Below are 18644 nucleotides of genomic sequence, written 5' to 3' on the forward strand. Positions count from 1 at the left end.
TGATTAGTAACTTAGACCAAACGAAGTTGATAAACCAGTTAGCCCGATCATGATATCTAAAATCATCTCGTAAGTTGATTTACTAATTCACACGTAATCTTACAATAGTAGAATGCTTATCATAAATAAATAGAGAAAAATATATATATATTTATTATTATGTTCGCTCTTACAAATATTAAAAATATTTATCTATTTTCTTTAAGTCAGTATTAATGATTATGAATATCTGGCAATATATAAAATCATATTATCCAAAGCCCTCATTATTTTATAATTTTTAATCAAAGATATATCTTAAATTATTTTATTTTTTGTCATAATTTTATTTTTGGTTTAATTATCTATCTCGATCTTCGAAACATAAGCACATGTAACTATAATTTAGTATTATATTTATTCACAATAATATTTATACCATTTTATATTTGATTCTTTAATATAATAAATTTTATATCCACTTATTTTTTTTTCGCAAATAGATTATATCCACTTATTTAGTATTATATTTTTTGGGCTAATTTAAAAAAAAATCTTTATTTTTCTCCAAAAAATCATCTATTTTCAGAATTCTTTAACAACATTTTTTTTTTGTCTAATGTATAGAATATTTTTTTTTTCTATGAATCAGTCCATAGGATAAATTTGTTCAATTATAATATTTTTATTTCAATAATATCAAAAATATGACAACACAATACTAAGAAATAGATGATTATAATTATGAAAAAATACTGAAAAAAGTCTAAAAAGAGAAGAATTTTTTTTTTTGTTTTCTAAACATCAGATTTATCATTCTAACATTTCAAAAAAAATACTTCTATTTCTTAAATGGTTATCTTAATCATATGATTATAAAAAATATTTAATATAAGATGAGAGAGCGTCAATTTTATACTGTGACGCGAATCGAAGTCGGGAGGTTAACCGTCGCTTTCTTCCTTCCTATTCTTCGTTTGTTTGGGTCGGCGTCGTTGCTGAAGGCAAACAAACACTCACGCGGAACCGCGGACTCCACATCGATGTTTGTTGTAGTCCTATTTATAACCGAAGAGGCGAGAGAGAGAGAGAGAGAGAGAGAGCGAGAGAGAGAGGTGAATGGAGTCGCCGCCACAGGACGACACCTGCTCGATCTGCCTTGGAAGCTTCACGCACCCCTGCCAAGCCAATTGTTCCCATTGGTTCTGCGGTGAGGCCTAACCCCCTCCTCCCCTTTCTCTGCTACCGAATCTCGAACCCTAGTTTGCGGCTGTAGGATGCAAGTTTGACATTCTTTTGTTTCTAATCTCTCTCTGTTTGGTTGCTGATTGCAATCTTGAGTCCTAATCCGCAGTTCTAGGGTGCAAATTTAACATTCTTTTGTTTCGAATCTCTGGGGTTTCTCTCTCCCGATTTCGATCGAGTTTTCACATCGAAATCGGGGAGTTCCTCTCTGACATCCGCACCAGTAAGTGGGATCAATTGCAATCCAATTGAGCTTTCTCATTGAAATCCGAATTTTGCGCTGATCTCTTTCCCCTTGTTAATTGGGATCAATTGCGAAGCTCGTAATGATTATTGGGAGCATGGGATTGGCCACATTCAATGGACAAGGATTTATCTATAGATCTTAAGCAAGGGAGTGAAGAAGTGGAAGATAAGGGAAGGGATTAGAAGTAGAAAGAGGTCGATTAGGGAGCAAAGCCGCCGTCAAGGAGGCTAAAAAATGGACTCCTTTTCTGCTTTGCTTTGTTCGGTTGCCACCCTTTTGAAGGGATAAGTTGCTATGGTGATAGAGATCAGTGACTAATATTTCTACCAAAGAATTTAGCCTCCATTTGGTGCTACCAAATAAGGCTTAATTAAAACAAACAAATTAATTAGATATCATGAACTGTTCTGTTTTTTTACATCATCAAGGTGCTGCTTTAATATGTTTGGTTAACACTGTCTTTGAAAGGTTACATGTAAACTTTCTCAGAAAAATGACGGCAACCTTTTTTAATTCTGCATTGTTTTCCTTTTCCCTGTGATTGTGTTCCAGTCACTTTCTGTCATTGGTTCTGACATGAATTCTTGTTTTCATGGTGATTAATCATTGAAAATAATTAAAAGTTCCCATCCTCTGTGTGTGTGATGTCTCTTGTAGTTAGTCATTGAGATCTTACTTGAATTAATGAAGTATAACCATTTATATTTTTCAGTAGCAACATTCGTCCATATTGCTGATCATAACTGTGACAAAATTGCTTAGATGAGATGTATGGTTTGTAGCTTTAAAGATTAGTGTTATCATCTACCTTTAATATCTTGATTGATGTGCACCTGATACCTGATTAACACTGGTATAAGAAAATAGTTTGGCACAACTGTTGAAGTTAAATGACACTACAGTCAGAAGTATTATTATTTCTTAATGTATTGTTAATTGATTGATCATGGTCGTTTAAGATTATTCTCTATACACTCACAGGAGAGTGTATTCTGAGCGTCTGGCATCATGGATCCATCTTTCAGCAATGCAAATGCCCCATTTGTCGTTGTTTCATAAATTTACTGAAACCTACTGATGCCAGTGTTCAAGAGGGCAAGGACAGAAAAGCTAACCAGGTTCTTAAAAGCATTAAGAAGTACAACCGTTCATTTGGTGGAGAACCATCCAGCCTCATACAGGTAAATTCCCATTATAGACATGAAATTTCATAGGGGTTAATAAGAAAGTTGATTCTAAGAAATATTATCTGCCTGTCAAATTCATCTTGTTTCAAATGATAGATCCCGGGAAAAGACTTGCAAATGGAATTTATGCTTTTATACAAACCTTTACTTTTTACAAAGAGTTAAATTTAAGATATTGTTAGGTCAATTCCAACAAAAAAGTTAGTTCTAGTTGGGAAAGAAAAATTATAATAAATTGATGGAATGCAATATTCATGTTGTTTTAGAAGGATGTTAGAGGGAAATATGAAGCATATCCACCAATTTGTTTTCTACTTCACCGTATGTATCTAGTTCATGTGTAAAGCATTTAAGTCCTAAACAGTTAGAACATTTACTGCTCCTTGACCTGAGGCTCTGTTTAAAGAGAATTTTCAGATTATTTGCTTAGTTTATTTGTGTTGGTTTTATTTATCAAGTTATTTGATGCATAGATGATACCACAACCGAAAACCAAGTCACTAAAAGATCATCTATTTTGGAATCACAGAAGTTACAGGACCTTCCATTCTTCATCAGAAGGCTGGCAATGGAACTGATGGATCCGCGGAGGCCACTGCCTTCTCTCTTCAGAGCACATATCACTTTTGCCGTAAGTAAAAGTGAAATTTCAGGAAAAATGATGATGCAAAATATTTTAAATTAATTAGTTACAAGTCTGTATCTAGTTGCTAAAGAGCAACTCTTAGCTGTATGCATGCATCTGTGCATGCAGACGAGCAGGGTTGCGGATCTGCGGCATCAGTGCGTGGGTGCAGGCCTGCTTGTGCGCATGCACATTCTCCTGAAATTGTTATGTTCTATAAAACTGCATCTGTTGTTGTATGCAAAGCTATGCCTTGTTTCTTTCTTTGTATGTTTTCTCTAAGTTCTTGATGTTTATGCATTTGTGATTCTTAAGTGGCATAACCAACATGTCCAGACGAGTTTTGTTAATTTGATTGGTAGTTATTTGTCTAATAACATATCTAGGTTTGTTAATGGAAACGTTGGCAATTACTGTGCACTCATAGATATGACAATCACAAACCAAAGGTAGGTTAGAATTCTTTTATAGTAAAGGTGCATAAAAAATGTGTTCGTTGGTAAAAGAGATGGTCTTGCATGGGCTCAAATATAAAAAGTGGAATTCTGATATATGTTCAGAATTTTGACCCTAGATGAGCAAGATGTCATAACACCGAGTTATGTCCATATTATTTCTAGTTTGATATGCTACCAAATGTTCCTATATGATCACATTAAATACTTTTATATATATTTTTCCTTCAAGGCTATCATTCTGTTGTTTTAATATGCTTATTCACATCTCTTCCAAGCAAAAAATATATCAAACAACACTTATTTGGATTTTAGAATTCTGATATTAATTGAGGAACCAATACAAGTGACAGTCCGATGACAAACAATAAGAAAATAAAGTTTTAGAACATTAATGTAAATTCATATGACCAATTATATTTTACCTTGATTTTAGTACCAGTAACAATAAAGAATTGATTGTAACATGTGAGAATGGCGACTATATGCCGTAGAGTAATCCAGATATGCAGTCCTATGCTCACAATTAGGTGGACAGCATATGCTAATTTTAGTTATATCTATCTGGCTTACATAAGCAATATTCTATTATGCATAGCCACATGGTCGTACACCACATAAGGAAACACTGTTTGGAACACTGAGCATGTGGAAAATTTGTTTCTATCTCCCCGTTATCTGATAGTAGCACCAAATTTTAGTGACAAAATTATTGTTACTATGTATGGAGATGAGAACACAAATGGAAATCGCTTTGATCATATATACATTTTATGAAAGGTAAGTTTATTGAGATTTAAATTTTTGCAGCTGTCACTAAGTGCAATGTATGTGCTGAGTCCGGTGGACATGCTTCCAGAAGGTAAGACCACATGTTCATGATTATTTATGGGTATTTGCCTTAAAAAGTTTTGTATTTTGACAACCACATATCATGTTTTAACAATTGATGTTGATACTGTTGGACAGACGAATATGGAGTCGTTGGTTTACTAGACGATCTCCTCGTTTTGCTGGTTGTTTTCCTGCATATTGCTTTTGTGTACTGTTTGATTCATCACCGGCATGGAGGTTCTTGAATTGCTCTCATCTCCAGCCAAATTTGCAGGTTATTTTCATCAACCGTCAGAAGATGCTGTTCATTGTAACACTGGTAATCTCTATTCTCCAGTATTTGCACATGTTATTATTTCATGTTAAAAGAAGTACTTGCTACTATAATCATATGTTGCATTTTTTTATGCCTCTACATGTTAAAAGTGATTTTCTGGTATGCCATAGTGCTTGCTTAATGAGGGATTGCACTTCAATTTTATTAGTCTCAGGAGGGTTGCTCCATATTGTGGGATGGGCAAACCTTTTAAGTTGTCATCAATTACTGAAACATCACCAAAGTAGCTTCTCTTCTAGGTTTCCAGGATAGCTTGGTTGTTTGAGTGATGCCATCTTTTCCCAGTCCTATACAGATGATCTTTGAAAACTGATCAAACCTTAGGAAACTAGCTTAGTATGCCCAACAGTGACTGCTCTAAAGTTGTGGGAAATAAAAAGTGTTCTGGGAGTTGATTCAAAGAATCATAGTGTTGGTCAACATATTGTTTTCTTGGTGTATAACTAACTGGTTAAGACAACAACCATAAGGAGTCGTAACACCATTTTATTTCCATCCACTGCATGCCAACATGAGTGTCATTTGGAGGTGTCAAATCTATGTATGATACGGGTAGTTCATTTGTTTCTGAAAATATAATTTGGTAGTGAGAAAAAGAAAGCGATAAAAGAAATGGTCAAGGATTTGACATATTAGAGGTTTCAATATGAAAGAAATGTCAGACAATGCAAATCAAATTTTGTAATGAAAAAAAATGGTCAAAAGTACTTGATATCAAAGATATAAACGATGTGTTCAAAGGTTTCATTTATGACGCAAATGTAAAAGAAAATTGAAAGATTTTAAGTTTACAGCCTGACGCAGATGAAAACTAAAGTAGGTTGAGGTCAAATCGATGAATGTAAGAAGCCAGAGAGAGAACAGAAGATTACAAGATTCCAACAAGTCAAAGAAATTACATATTTCAGATGGAATAGAAGTTACATTAGCCTTAGATCCGAAAGCCTCAAGTCGATGTAGAACAATTGGCGAGTTTTGATTCTGTTAAGTTAGGGTTTTAATTACGTGGTTTTAATCATTTGATGCCGGCAATATCCCCCACGGAGAGCGTGTATCCCACGCAGCGTGATGAACGAGAAACACATTCAGACACCTGTATTCTCAATCACTCCATCAATTAAATTAAAACAGATTGGAATACAAGCAAACAATATCAGGTGGAATAAAAAAAGTAACCTTCCTTTGCTTTATCAAACATAGCATAATAATAGAAATGATAGAAGAAATCAAAATTCGATGAGGATGTACTCGTCCTTAGAAACTTTATTAGATCAAGTAACAAAAAAAAGACAACCTTATTAGATCAAGCAAGAAAAAAAAGAAAAATGATAAGAGGAAACATGAAAACTAAAATAAATGACCAATGAATTGATGGCTATATTACGTTTGAAAGAGAGGAAAACGATAACAATGATTTTATCGTTCTTAGAAAAGCAATGACAGTATTTATCTTTCTTAAAATGATAATAATAATGATTAAAATTTATAAATTTATCTTTCTTAAAATTTAAAAATAAAAATTATATATATATATATATTATATTTTAATTTTTATTACTGTTATTGATAAAAGTACAATGAAAAATATATAATCATAAAATTAAAAAAAAATATTAATTTACTAAATAAAATAAAAGAATTTCTCTTGTAGTTTAAAATTTATACACAAAATACTTATAAATCATCGTTCATTTCCACATTGAGCATGTATATATTCTCTTCCCTACCTAATCATTTCTTACATGTAAAATAAAATTTATAATTAATAATCATTATATATCTTTATAATTTTAGTTAGGTAAATATATATCATGTCATTAATATAACATTTTAAAATCATTGATGTAAGCTATTTAATGCTAAATATCTTATGCTATGATTTTTTTAGCAAGTATAATCCTAAAATATAATATATGTACAATAAGAAGGTAAAATTTTCCATTGAAATGTTCTATATGCTTATATTATATGCACACATAGAAATATAACAAATTCATACACTTGTAAACATTATATCATATCATGTACACATACATCACACATCATCGTAATATATACATGCATTGTTACACCACACGTCATAATACATATATATTTTTTCATACCGCACGGCATAATATATAGATGTATTCACATACTGTATGTCATAATATATATATATATATATATATATATATATATATATATATATATATATATATATATATATATATATACTCCCACATCACATGTCATAATACATATGTGCACTATCACACTGCACGTCATAATATATACGTGCATTCTCATAAAGTGTACGATGTAACACATTCACGCATTCTCACACCACACCATAAAAAACACGTACACTCTCACATCACACATCATTATATATACATGCATACAATAATTTTTATTACAGTTCATATATTTTTATACTTATAAAATATATACATTCATATTTAATGCATGCTTAACTCATGACAATCAAAACATACTTTCTGAAATAAATTATGCATATAATAATTTATATGATCACTATTCAATTATGAATTAAACTTATACTTGATTGAACTCAAAAATGAAAATGCCAATGAAAGATCACGTTCCTTGATAATTGAGTGTGCTAGGAAATGATACACCTATCAAGTTAAGAGCATAGTAGCATTCCAACACTATATGTCATAATACATATATGCACTCTCACCGCACGTCATAATATATACGTGCATTCTCACATTACACGTTATAGCATATACATATAGTGTACGACGTAACACATTCATGCATTCTCACACCACACATCATAAAAAATACGTACACTCCCACATCACACATCATTATATATATATATATGCATACAATAATTTTTATTATAATTCATATATTTTTATACTTATAAAATATATATATTCATATTTAATTCATGCTTAACTCATGACAATCAAAACATATTTTCTGAAATACATTATGCATATAATAATTTATATGATCACTATTCAATTGTGAATTAAACTTATACTTTGAACTCAAAAATGAAAATGCCAATGAAAGATCACGTTCCTTGATAATTGAGTGTGCTAGGAAATGATACACCTATCAAGTTAAGAGCATAGTATCATAAGATATTTTAATTACGAAACCTTACCTAATGAATTATCAATTTATAATAATTTATAAAAAAAAATATTTGATAAAATCCCTTATAAAATAAATTATGTTCACCTTAAAAATCTTTCTAGATTTTACCATCAAATTTTTTAATAATTTACTCTATAATCAAATGAAGTAGTTGGTATTGATCAAATCATCGTACAATTCTATGAAGAAATTTCACTTTACTATTCTAGTTAATTAAACGATCTTATATTATCATAAAATTTTATAAAAAAATTACTCAATCTATAATCAAATGAACTAATTAGTATCGATCAAACCATCATATAATTTTACGAAAAAATTTGACTTTACTATTCTAGCTAACTAAACAACCTTAAATTATCATAAACTTTTATAGAAAACTAATAGACATAAAACTAAATTCAACTACCAACATATATTTTGTCCTTTTGTTATGTTATTAGGTTAGGCCTATTTGAATTTATAATCCACATATCTTAGTGTATATAGATAGTATTCACTTAACTCCTAATTTCACAAAACTCCAAGGAAACCTTTTAAAACATATCAGAGAAAACCTATTCACATATCTAAGGGGGCCAATTTAACTTGAATAGAACTCTTTCTCAGAAAATAAGGGACTGTTAGATATCTCATATTGGGACAATCACAACTTTATGTACCAATCGTATATTGATGTCATATTAGAGGCCATACAACTATAAGAGAATCATCCAAAACATATCCAAAAATCAAAGATAAATTTGAAATCTAGGTGACTCAAAAGCAATAAAAAAAATCTGCCTATAATCTATAAAACTAAAACCCTAGATATAACAAGAAAAGATTAAGTTTTTCTTACCTCAATCTTTCTTAGAGTTAGGGTTTCTTAGCCTTAATAAAAAAAATTTAAAAAAAATAACTAAGAATAAGAGAAAAAAATAAGTTATAAAGTTGATAGATAAGACAAAGGCAAAGTTAGAGATGCTTAAGAGATTATTTTGAAGTCTAGAATTTAATCTCATTATGCCTTATTTCAAATTTTTATCATCTTTTTCTTCTTTTACTAATATAATTATAAGACTACAACAACCTCAATTAACATATTATAAAACACTAAAAAATAATATTTTTAAAAAATATATACTTCATTCTTAATTCAAAGTGTATGAAACTCGAATATCACACACACACACACACACACACATATAATTTAAATTACCAATTTGATAAAAGAAAATTTCATCTACAATCAAAGCTCAACACAGTCTGTCCTAGTTGACCCACTAAAATCAAACCAACTTCTGCAGCAGCATCCGCCAACAAACATAATGGTAAAAAGTTTGAATTATAGTAAATCCAAACTGTATCAATGAGTCAGACACGCTGACACTATGATAAAGCAAAGGCTCAAATGCCTTTGTACAGCAAATGATTCTTCGTACTCCCATGCTACCATGAGTCAGTGCAGAATGTGTGAAGCGAATACACGAGAGAGTATCTTGAGAACCATTTGGTAATAGGTAATCTACCTCAAGCTATAATTTTATCAGGTCTTGACTTTTGGAACCATAGCAACCAGCCACATTGTTTTCCAGTCGGCCCTAGTAATGTCACATGAAGGCTGCTCTTTAACGAGGGAACTATATGGATTCTGGCAAGTCATGATCCCCTTCAGATGGGGAGACCAGCACCAAACATTTTCTTCTGGGGAGAGTGGCACATGGATGACAGCTACCTTCTTAATCAGGCTAGGATGAAAAACTTTCAAGTAAATAATCTATGTTCCATTTGTTAGCATAAAGCAAATCAGCAAAATTGCAGTATTCATCACAATTTACAAATGTAGCAGAAAGAGAAGAGGAGTACCACATAAGTAGGGATCATTCCACGTATTGATACTGGGTGTTTGTTCAACAGAAAATCCAGTTTACCTATGAGTTATTCTCTGAGTGGAAAAATAACGGACGGTTGGAAGAGGGGGATGAACTTGGAAAGGAACAGATAGAGACTTCTTTCTTGTGTTGCCTGCTTAGCTTTGGACTCTTTGGAACCATCGCAACGATTATCATAGGCCTAGGTAAGATCTCTAATGGCATAGAGTGTGTGCTCTAATCAATGAGGAAATGATTATGATACACCAACCCTAGGGGGATGTAGAGGACTGGATGCAGCAAGAATTAGCATACTACCCAACTAACTTTGGGTTTGCTATTGTGACTGATGCTTCATGGGTGAGTGCTGCTGATATCGCAGGTATAGGTGTTGTCATTAAGGTCGAGCATGGACAGATAATTGCTGCAGGATGCTCTCGTGCATCAGCCAGTTCGGAGATGGCTGCTGAAAGCGAAGCAGTGTTGGATGGATTACATTTGGCAGCTGACAAGGGGCTTCATAGCATCTGGATCAGATCAGATTGCCTTCAGGTGGTGAAGGCCCTAAACAATTATGATGCCATGCCATGGATTTTTTAGGAATATACTCACTCTATGACAGTTGGCTATTTTTTGATAGAGTATCAGTTGTGAAATGTTTTTTGCCTAGAGAATGTAACAAGCAGGCTCATTGTAACTCATAGTTGGCATGGTGACTTACCATGGTCTTATGGGTATTTTGTACTCTTAATTTATATCTAATACAGCCTTTTGTTTTAAAAAACAATACTTTTTTGTTTGGAGAGCTCCAAAAGGCCAACATGTTATTAGAAAGCACACATTCAATGAAGTCACATTTTTAGACCAGAAAGTGCAGTGAAGCTCTTCCTAATATGCGTATAGAAAAATAAACAGTGAATGGATGTCAGTCTATTCTAGTAAACGACATTAGCAGCCACTGATGCATCAAATTCCAACAGAATGTGCAAAGAGAGAATGCAGCTCACCAAGTTTCAATCGTGGTGGAAGTCGGGCGAGAATTGATCCCTTAGGTTACTTGTCCTGATGTAGCTTCAGGTAATCAGAAATATGCCACCCTACCCCTCAAAAAAGAAACATAAGGAACAGCGGTCATTTCTTTTGTTAGAAGCATGAAATCATGAGGTTCTAAGGTGAGAATCATACATCTCCAACAGCAAATTGATCTTTTACATTCAGCGGAGGCTGCACCCACTCGGACATATATATAGGCATTGTACCATATTTTCTGTCATAAGTAAACTTATCTGCATGACAGTAATTGAAAGAAGTTATTCTAAGAAACCAAAGAATAGACTAAACGTGGGCATAAATTCACCACAAACTTGGAAAAGGAAGGAATGACAAACCTGAAACTTGCAAGTGTATTCGGTGGGTAACAAATGCCTGCATATGTAATTAGCAAGGATTACTAAATTATCCTCATTTGCCACAAAAAAGACAAGGAAATAGCCAATTAATTCAACCCCTTCCATTGATGAATGCAATGGGAACACATAATTATTTTGTTTGCAGTTCTTTAGTGTATTAGTTGTGCCAAAATGCAACTCATATAAGCATAAAAAACTAATGATAAAAAACATAAAGGAAACCTGCCACGCCGAAGGCATGTACTCACGGTACAAGAACTTCTCAATTTGCTTGTTTGAAGTTCTCCATTGGTTTCTATCCTCTGAAGACCATGTTGTAGGAGTCCTGTCAACGGAAACAGCATGGCAAAGAAGACTTCTGATCAGTAGTTCCAATACGACAAAACATTTTCTTCAGTACAGAGAACTAGAGTTACTCTGCCTGCTGCAGCAATACCAAACAAATCAACCCAGATTTGTACAATTTTGATCAGAACAATCATAGAGGTTTCCTATGAATGAGCTCTTTCAAGATCACACACATTCTCAATTTTTCTGACACATCTTCTGCACTTAAACATCAACCAAAAGGGTCAAAGAAATTGGCAGCCATTGCCATGTAAGGTCCTAAAAGTTTATACAAAACAATCATGAATATTAACACAAAAATTAGAACTGGGAATGTCCTTACAATATCTGCAATTATGTATTTTAGCATGTTTATGCCCTCCAAAAGTTGGAAAGAACACACCCTTTTGTACCATATAAGTGGACTGTTGTATTTTAGTTATCCAAAAATAGCTTCTTTTTTACCCCAAGATTTATTTTTACAAGGGAAAAATGAAAGTTTTTAAAGTAAAAAAAAAAATCATGAACTTAGTGGCAAGTTTTGTACCCTTTTGTACCATATAAGTGGCAAGTTTTTTAAGTAGAAAAAAAATACATCCTCCAAGAAAAAAATATAAGTTTTTGAAGTAGAAATAGCAAATAGCAAATCTTGGACTTAGTGGCCTGCTAAATTTGCATTGTCAATATTAAGAAGGCTTGAGGCTATTTAACTAAGAAAATGTCAATATTGGAAAAAGAACAGGCAATGAACATTTATATGTCTACCTATACCACAACAAAATCCAATGAATTACAAAGACATCAAAAATCATTACCACAACCTCCAAGTCCACCATCAAGATACGCACAATGAAATGAATGCACTAGAAAGGTCAAAACATAGAACTACAATATACCAATTCTAAATAAACAATATACCAATTCTAGATATCAAGTTGCCATATTCAAAGTGAAAATATTGGAGAAAAAGTAGCTTACTGAAACAAACCATCTGTAAGGCTACACCAATATGGCAAGAAAAAGCCAAACAGATTGGCAGTGAAAAAGATATAAAAGGGTTAGAGCGAAAGGTATATGACAGAATATGAAAAACAGAACAAGAGCGAAGATCAAGCGGAGAGATAGGTCACCCAGACAAAAGACAACTCTCAAATAGATTATGTATCTTCATACTTGCACAATCCTTCAACAGAGGGATAAATCTAAACCCATAATCCAACTCTTTAGGACTGTTAAGTACAAAAAAGATAAATTTAATCCTTTAACAAAAAGATAAATTTAAACCTATAATCCAACTCTACGTCAAGAATCCATTAATCTCATTGTCAACCATCTCTTCCCCTCCAGGAGAAGAAAAGCAACTCGATTTGTAAAAGATGGTCTCTATATCATGGTTATTGCATGGAGCACAATGATATGTCGCGTTCAATTTTGTCCCTCACTTATAACCTCATAAGTCATAAAATAACAATTGTAACACATAGCATTTTAACGTAACAATTGTAACACAGCATTTTAACAGATGCAAGTTTTGAGTGTAAGCAAAGGGAGCAGTACTAATATCAGGTTATATCCAAGTATTGTTGTTTCAGAGCATATGCCGAGCATAGTTCGCATTACCGGCCTGTACCAGTGTATCAATCATCTGTCAGTATGATACGTACCAAACAGTACCGAACATATCAACACATAATATACTGAGGTGTAATGATGTACCGCCCATATCGGTCCTTTGTCGGACTGGTACATACCACCCGAACCAAGCAGTATGCTTCGATATGTCAAACCTTGATGCCAAGTACTTTTTGGCACAACAAAATGGCATGCAAATTTGGCAGCCAGCACAGGCTAAAAATTGGCTACATTATGTATTGGCACCTTTAACATAGGTCACCAGAATACATTGTTAACTCTCCATCACCATGCGTGTTGACCTGTTCTGGCACATGCTGATCGACAAATGCAATCCTTTGTTATATCACATTCATTTATACCAAAGACACTTGGAAGGAATATACTTTGCAATGTCAACACTAGATTAAAGAATGATAATAAAAATTTTGAAACATCAAAAAAATGGATATCAACCAACCTTTGTACATCAGTTGTTGATGATCCAGCAAAAAATATACATGATTTGGAAGCCAACACCAATAGAGGTTGCACCTCTAAAAATTTACGCATTTCTTCAACAATAGATTCCACCAGATTTTGAAATGACATGATTTTCCTGCAAAACATACCAATGAGACTAACAAAAAAAGATTGGTCCCAGGCATTGAGCATCGATTTATCCAATGTGTTCAACATGAGGCATGCTTAAGGAGAGTAGAAAAATGAAAATGACAAGTGAATTTAAGTTTAATACTAGGTAGGATATCAGAGGAGTCAGATGTATAATCTATATATAATCTATTAACAAATTAGAGAGCCTTTGAGACCTGTTAATAAAAACATAATAAAGAGGACCATAAGACCTAGTCTTTTCAATGCGCTTGGATGATAGGTGGGTTGAAAAGGCTTCTGTTATAACTCTAGTCCTGATGTAAGCTAGTCCTTTAACTAATAGGTGAAAAAATTAAGACACAAATCATACAGTTTCAGACATCAACCAAAACCCCCTTAAACACAACCCTCAGCCAAGAAAAGGTCATGTGGGCTTTGCATCTGTATCATGGTACTCTTACCCTCCTCCAAAGAAAATGAGGTGATCTCTTGAGACAACACTTCTCATATGAATCCTCTAGTCATCCTTGCTATACTGCTCCAGAATTTGCATGTACAGATGCCTTCTGCTGGAGCTTAGAACGGTGTGGAGGTCCACATAGGACTCTTATTGAATTAAACAGACATTACATGTGATCACCATGTAGGAAGATCGGATCTTTAACAACACCCTTATTCAGCATAGGTTTTGAGAGTTAAAAGAAGCTGACGTGAAGTATACCTACCTCGTACAATTACCATAAGGTGAAGACTGGGAAGCTCTATCAATCCAGTAAAAAGCTCCAATGCTGTCAAAGAAAGTCAAGAAAATGTCATCAGAGTACAATCAGTTTCTTGGGCATGCTAAGTTCATTTGTTTGAGATATGAAGATAAAGGTTCACTGAAAACTGAAACAGGTGAACAGAAAAGGATAACAAAATTTACACAACAATTCAATCTTAAGACCTAACAGGGCCACATGATTATGTTCAACGGTCTAATTAAATTGTCATAATTTGTCTATCACAAACCTTATTTGATCTTTGGTAACAAGTACCTGGAAAAACTAGGCTAAGAAAAGAATTATTGCTTCTTTTTATTGGGATCATTGTACCCTTTTGGAATTGTATTCCAAAGCTCACTTTCCAATTCATGATAATTTTGCATTCCTAGTCAATGTGACACCCAATACAGATCCACAAATGAGGAAAGCAATCAAATCTTCGTTATTTAGTTTTGCAAGAATAAGCCAAGACAAATAAATTTCATATATGTTCCAACACTAGAATCCTTGCAATAAAAGCTCAAAATAACAAAAGCACTAACAAAAAGAACATCAATGAGTTCATGCCTAATTACTTAACAAGACTGGCATCTTACTTGTTATAGCAAGTGATTAAATGTTAGATAGACAAATTAAAGAATGTTACACCTACATTGTGAAACATAATGTAAGAGAGATTTAAGGTTAAGTTCTAACAAGCAACTTCAAGTTGTCCCATGTTGCCAACACCCAGAACCTCCATCCAGATAAACATTGTCAGCTATGATGTCAAATAAATCAAGATGAGTTATCATACTTGTCAAAAAGAAACATAGATTCAGAACCTTCAACTTTCACAATGAATCAATTAAGCTCCAACCAGTACATTTAGCTATCAACTGGCAAAAATATCATAATATAAAGCTAACAAAATAAAACAGCCTATGAAGGATGGTGAAACCACAACATGATGAATGGGCATGAATGTATACATCCTAAAAGTGAAGATAACATGCAAGTATTATTTATCAGGTACATGAGAAATTTTGAGATAAATAACTCATCAATACAAAGCAGATGAAACAGGTTAAAAATGCTACAATTATACTACTAATTTATAACATTGTTAAATGTAAAAATGGATGATATACCAACTCCCACCCAACACATCAAATATATTGTATATTTAGTAATCATGGATAGCACCAAATTAACTATAGAATGTTATGTGAAAGGGCCATGCGGCGTAGTCTCAAGTTATTGATCTAATGGTGTACAGAATTCTTTTCGTATTAAAAGATGGGAAGTTGAAAACAGATGAGGACCTATCTATCATAAGGAATTGGATACCAACACCAAGAGCTTCACTTTCAGTTTGAGCGTGTGAGTGCATGGTCTGTAAAATCAATCAATACAAGAATGGTAAACTGAATCAGCTGAGTCTTTTATATGAAAAAAAAATAAACATTAACCATGCATTAGTCCCAATATTTTTCTACTTCATCAGTTATCAAAATGGTATATCATTCAAATCTTTTGCACTGATACACTGGATTACTAGAATTTACTTGTTTTTCTCATAATGATGAGTGAAGTTAATAAAACTGTGTGATCTCTATAACTATCATACACATGCAATTAAGGGCCATGAGTATAAGTGAATGCAAAGCTGCATTTGATTATCAATGATCTAAATTCAAGACAACTATGAATAGAGATAATAATGAAATATATAACTAAAACTTTTTTTTATTGCACTTAAACATTGCAATTCTAGAAGTTAGCATTTGAAATATTTGGAAGGATGCAAATTGCAATGTTTAAGCTATATACTCATATGTGCAGTTTATTGTGAAACTTGTATTTTAAAGATAAATGATTCCAAGTTTTACAAGAAAAAAAATAAAGAAAAGTCAACTTAAGCAATGCTCATAAGCACCTTAACAAATCATTATACTGTGAAAGCTGTAGGTGCAGGTACAATGTTTATGTCAAAGCTGAAAAAATATCTACAATCTTCATAAGTATACGAGCAAGGATACAAGTTCCTAGTCCTACTATTTATAAGGTGATATTTGGTTAATGAAGAGAGCTTGCCTTCAAAGCAGCTATAAATTCATAGCTATCGTAACAACGGATGTACAAGAAGCGCCTCATGCAAGCTAAAAGTAATTCGTCATCATATTCTTGAGAGCCCTCTTGTACTCCATGACCAAAATTGTTGGTAGATCCTGTAAAAGATTAATCTAAAGTGAAATCTTCTAAAAGTAGCAACTCCGGAAAAGTCATTCGTATAATGTGTGAATTTATACAGAATATATCTTTCTGGATAGAACAGAAACATAAGCAGATGAACAGACATGCAAGGGGAGTGATTAGTAATAATAATACTCTTTCCCTCAAAAGTCCATTTGAAGCAAGAGAACATATCAGTAATGAAGTTATATTTTCCAGTAATGAAAAGATACTAATCCACTTCAATCGGAAAAGAGAAGTACAAGCAAGCATAAACATTAGATTCATGATCACCAGCATGTATAACCCAACCCTAGAATTATATCCAAGACAAGAAAATGAGAAAACATCATACGACTAGAGATAAAGTAAATCAAGTCATGAGACACATGAGATCTCACATGAAGAAGACCTTTTTCTTTTCTTTCATTCTTCATACAGATTTTAGATCTTACAAATATAATTTTCCTCTTATAGTAGTAATCCAATAACAGAACCTCAAGCTAGAAGCATCTTTCTCCATTGCAAAACTGAATTAATTGTTGACTGTAACCAAATTGCAATATGCTCAACCTTAAATTACACAAAGATGACCCAATCTCAACTATGCAGAAACAGCTGATATGGAGACATTACTCTTCCAGAATGGCCTTCATTTTCCAGTCTAAATCTTCTAGTAGTTAGTTGCAACCAAGCCAACTGCCAAAAGCATATAGCAAAAAACATTACCCAGTGAGGATTTTGTGCCACTGAAAAGAATGGTCAAACTCAGAGATCCCATTTTGCCAATCAACAAAACTGTTCCACTGGTGAGAATGCGAAACACCAAATTCTAGATCCAAGCAACTGCAATATTCTTAACAAAGTTCTGAGTCATTCAATGAAGTAGGCAGTAAATTTGTTAACTATGTTCGCTCATCTATTTGATTAGACAATATGAGAGGCCATTTATGAGCGATAGAAACCTACCAGTTTTAGTAAAAGGCAAGGGCTTGGGTGTACATGTACAATGTTTGACCGTACTTTTTAAAAACTAGTAAATGCAAAGGAAATCACACTTCATACTGTACTAAGGGCTTTCTAAAGAATAATACATAGAGCAGATATATGAGACAGATACATCAAATCTCTGGCTACTTGTAACCAAAGTATTGCTCTAACGACAGTATTTTTCATCTTCCTGATCTTGATCCCTTGCTCCATTCGGATGTAATGCCACTAAATTGGATGAGACAGTAATCGTTAAAATGCCAACCACCGGTTAATAGACAAGGAGAGAAGCTTCAAAATGCTCACCGAGAACCTCCTTTATACGGTGCTTCAGGATCTGGGAGAGGCGGAGCACATCGAAGCGGCAATCTAGATCGAAGTAGATCACCATGCGTTCCAATCCCCCGAAACGGAGCCCCCTCCATTCTCTGGGTAGGATACAGTGTACAGCAGCCTGGCCAAGCGAAGCGGCACGATCATGGGTGGAGAACTGGGGGGCGCGGCGCGATCGGAGAGCAAGGCGAGCCGAGGATAAACCCATGGGTTCGGTCGTACCTGGAGGAGGACTTGGGACTTGGCGGAGGGGGAGGGGCCGGCGATCTCGACGACGTTGCCGACGCGGAGAGGGAGGCGGTGGAGGGGCGGGAGGAGGAGGAAGGAGCGCTCCGTGAGAACCCTAGCGAGCATGGCCTTCGCGCTCTCGTCGCCATGGATCCAAGCTCGAGGGTCGTCTGCGTCCGGCATTCCTCTAGCTAGGGTTCGGAGGAGCGACGAGCGGGAGGACGAGTCGACGTTTGGGTCGACGTCGTGACAGTTAGCGAGAGCTTTGCAA

The 18644-nt window shown here is 33.9% G+C and overlaps 2 protein-coding genes across 10 annotated transcripts; one reads left to right on the forward strand and one right to left on the reverse strand.

Moving 5' to 3' along the window:
* Positions 1–962: 962 nt before the first annotated feature.
* Positions 963–10860, forward strand: LOC135597506 (uncharacterized). 8 transcript variants are annotated; one of them, XM_065090522.1, is made up of 7 exons: positions 973–1189; positions 2453–2652; positions 3188–3289; positions 4549–4600; positions 4708–4754; positions 4835–4891; positions 10265–10285. In XM_065090522.1, the coding sequence occupies exons 1-7, from the start codon at positions 1099–1101 to the stop codon at positions 10268–10270; spliced, it is 555 nt and encodes a 184-aa protein (XP_064946594.1). In that variant the 5' UTR covers positions 973–1098; the 3' UTR covers positions 10271–10285. The 8 variants fall into 8 exon arrangements, 6 of the variants coding, with proteins under 6 accessions (XP_064946590.1, XP_064946591.1, XP_064946592.1 ...); XM_065090523.1 differs by having other exon boundaries at positions 974–1189; positions 4847–4891; XM_065090518.1 differs by lacking the exon at positions 10265–10285 and having other exon boundaries at positions 963–1189; positions 4835–5817.
* Positions 9338–18640, reverse strand: LOC135584171 (DNA repair protein XRCC2 homolog). Of its 2 annotated transcripts, XR_010481280.1 has the most exons (11): positions 18368–18640; positions 18119–18266; positions 16685–16818; positions 15913–15983; positions 14570–14632; positions 13711–13848; positions 11514–11616; positions 11271–11307; positions 11068–11168; positions 10890–10979; positions 9338–9759 (listed from the first exon to the last, which is right to left on the reverse strand). XR_010481280.1 is itself a non-coding variant. In XM_065090517.1 (10 exons), the coding sequence occupies exons 1-10, from the start codon at positions 18554–18556 to the stop codon at positions 10956–10958; spliced, it is 1008 nt and encodes a 335-aa protein (XP_064946589.1). In that variant the 5' UTR covers positions 18557–18640; the 3' UTR covers positions 9338–10955. The 2 variants fall into 2 exon arrangements, 1 of the variants encoding a protein (XP_064946589.1); XM_065090517.1 differs by having other exon boundaries at positions 9338–10979.
* Positions 18641–18644: the final 4 nt, after the last annotated feature.

This window comes from Musa acuminata, chromosome BXJ1-11 (assembly GCF_036884655.1).
Source record: "Musa acuminata AAA Group cultivar baxijiao chromosome BXJ1-11, Cavendish_Baxijiao_AAA, whole genome shotgun sequence".
Classification (NCBI taxonomy): Eukaryota; Viridiplantae; Streptophyta; class Magnoliopsida; order Zingiberales; family Musaceae; genus Musa; species Musa acuminata.

What these genes read in the sequence shown, in the direction of transcription:
- LOC135597506 (XM_065090518.1), top strand. Translation starts at nt 1,099, where the DNA reads ATGGAGTCGCCGCCACAGGACGACACCTGCTCGATCTGCCTTGGAAGC. An exon ending in GAGCACATATCACTTTTGCC is followed by an intron (nt 3,290 to 4,548) that starts GTAAGTAAAAGT and finishes AAATTTTTGCAG; the next exon opens with CTGTCACTAAGTGCAATGTA. An exon ending in GGTGGACATGCTTCCAGAAG is followed by an intron (nt 4,601 to 4,707) that starts GTAAGACCACAT and finishes ACTGTTGGACAG; the next exon opens with ACGAATATGGAGTCGTTGGT.
- LOC135584171 (XM_065090517.1), bottom strand. Translation starts at nt 18,556, where the DNA reads ATGCCGGACGCAGACGACCCTCGAGCTTGGATCCATGGCGACGAGAGC. An exon ending in CCTTATGGTAATTGTACGAG is followed by an intron (nt 13,849 to 14,569) that starts GTAGGTATACTT and finishes TATGTTTTGCAG; the next exon opens with GAAAATCATGTCATTTCAAA. An exon ending in ACATGCCTTCGGCGTGGCAG is followed by an intron (nt 11,308 to 11,513) that starts GTTTCCTTTATG and finishes TTACATATGCAG; the next exon opens with GCATTTGTTACCCACCGAAT.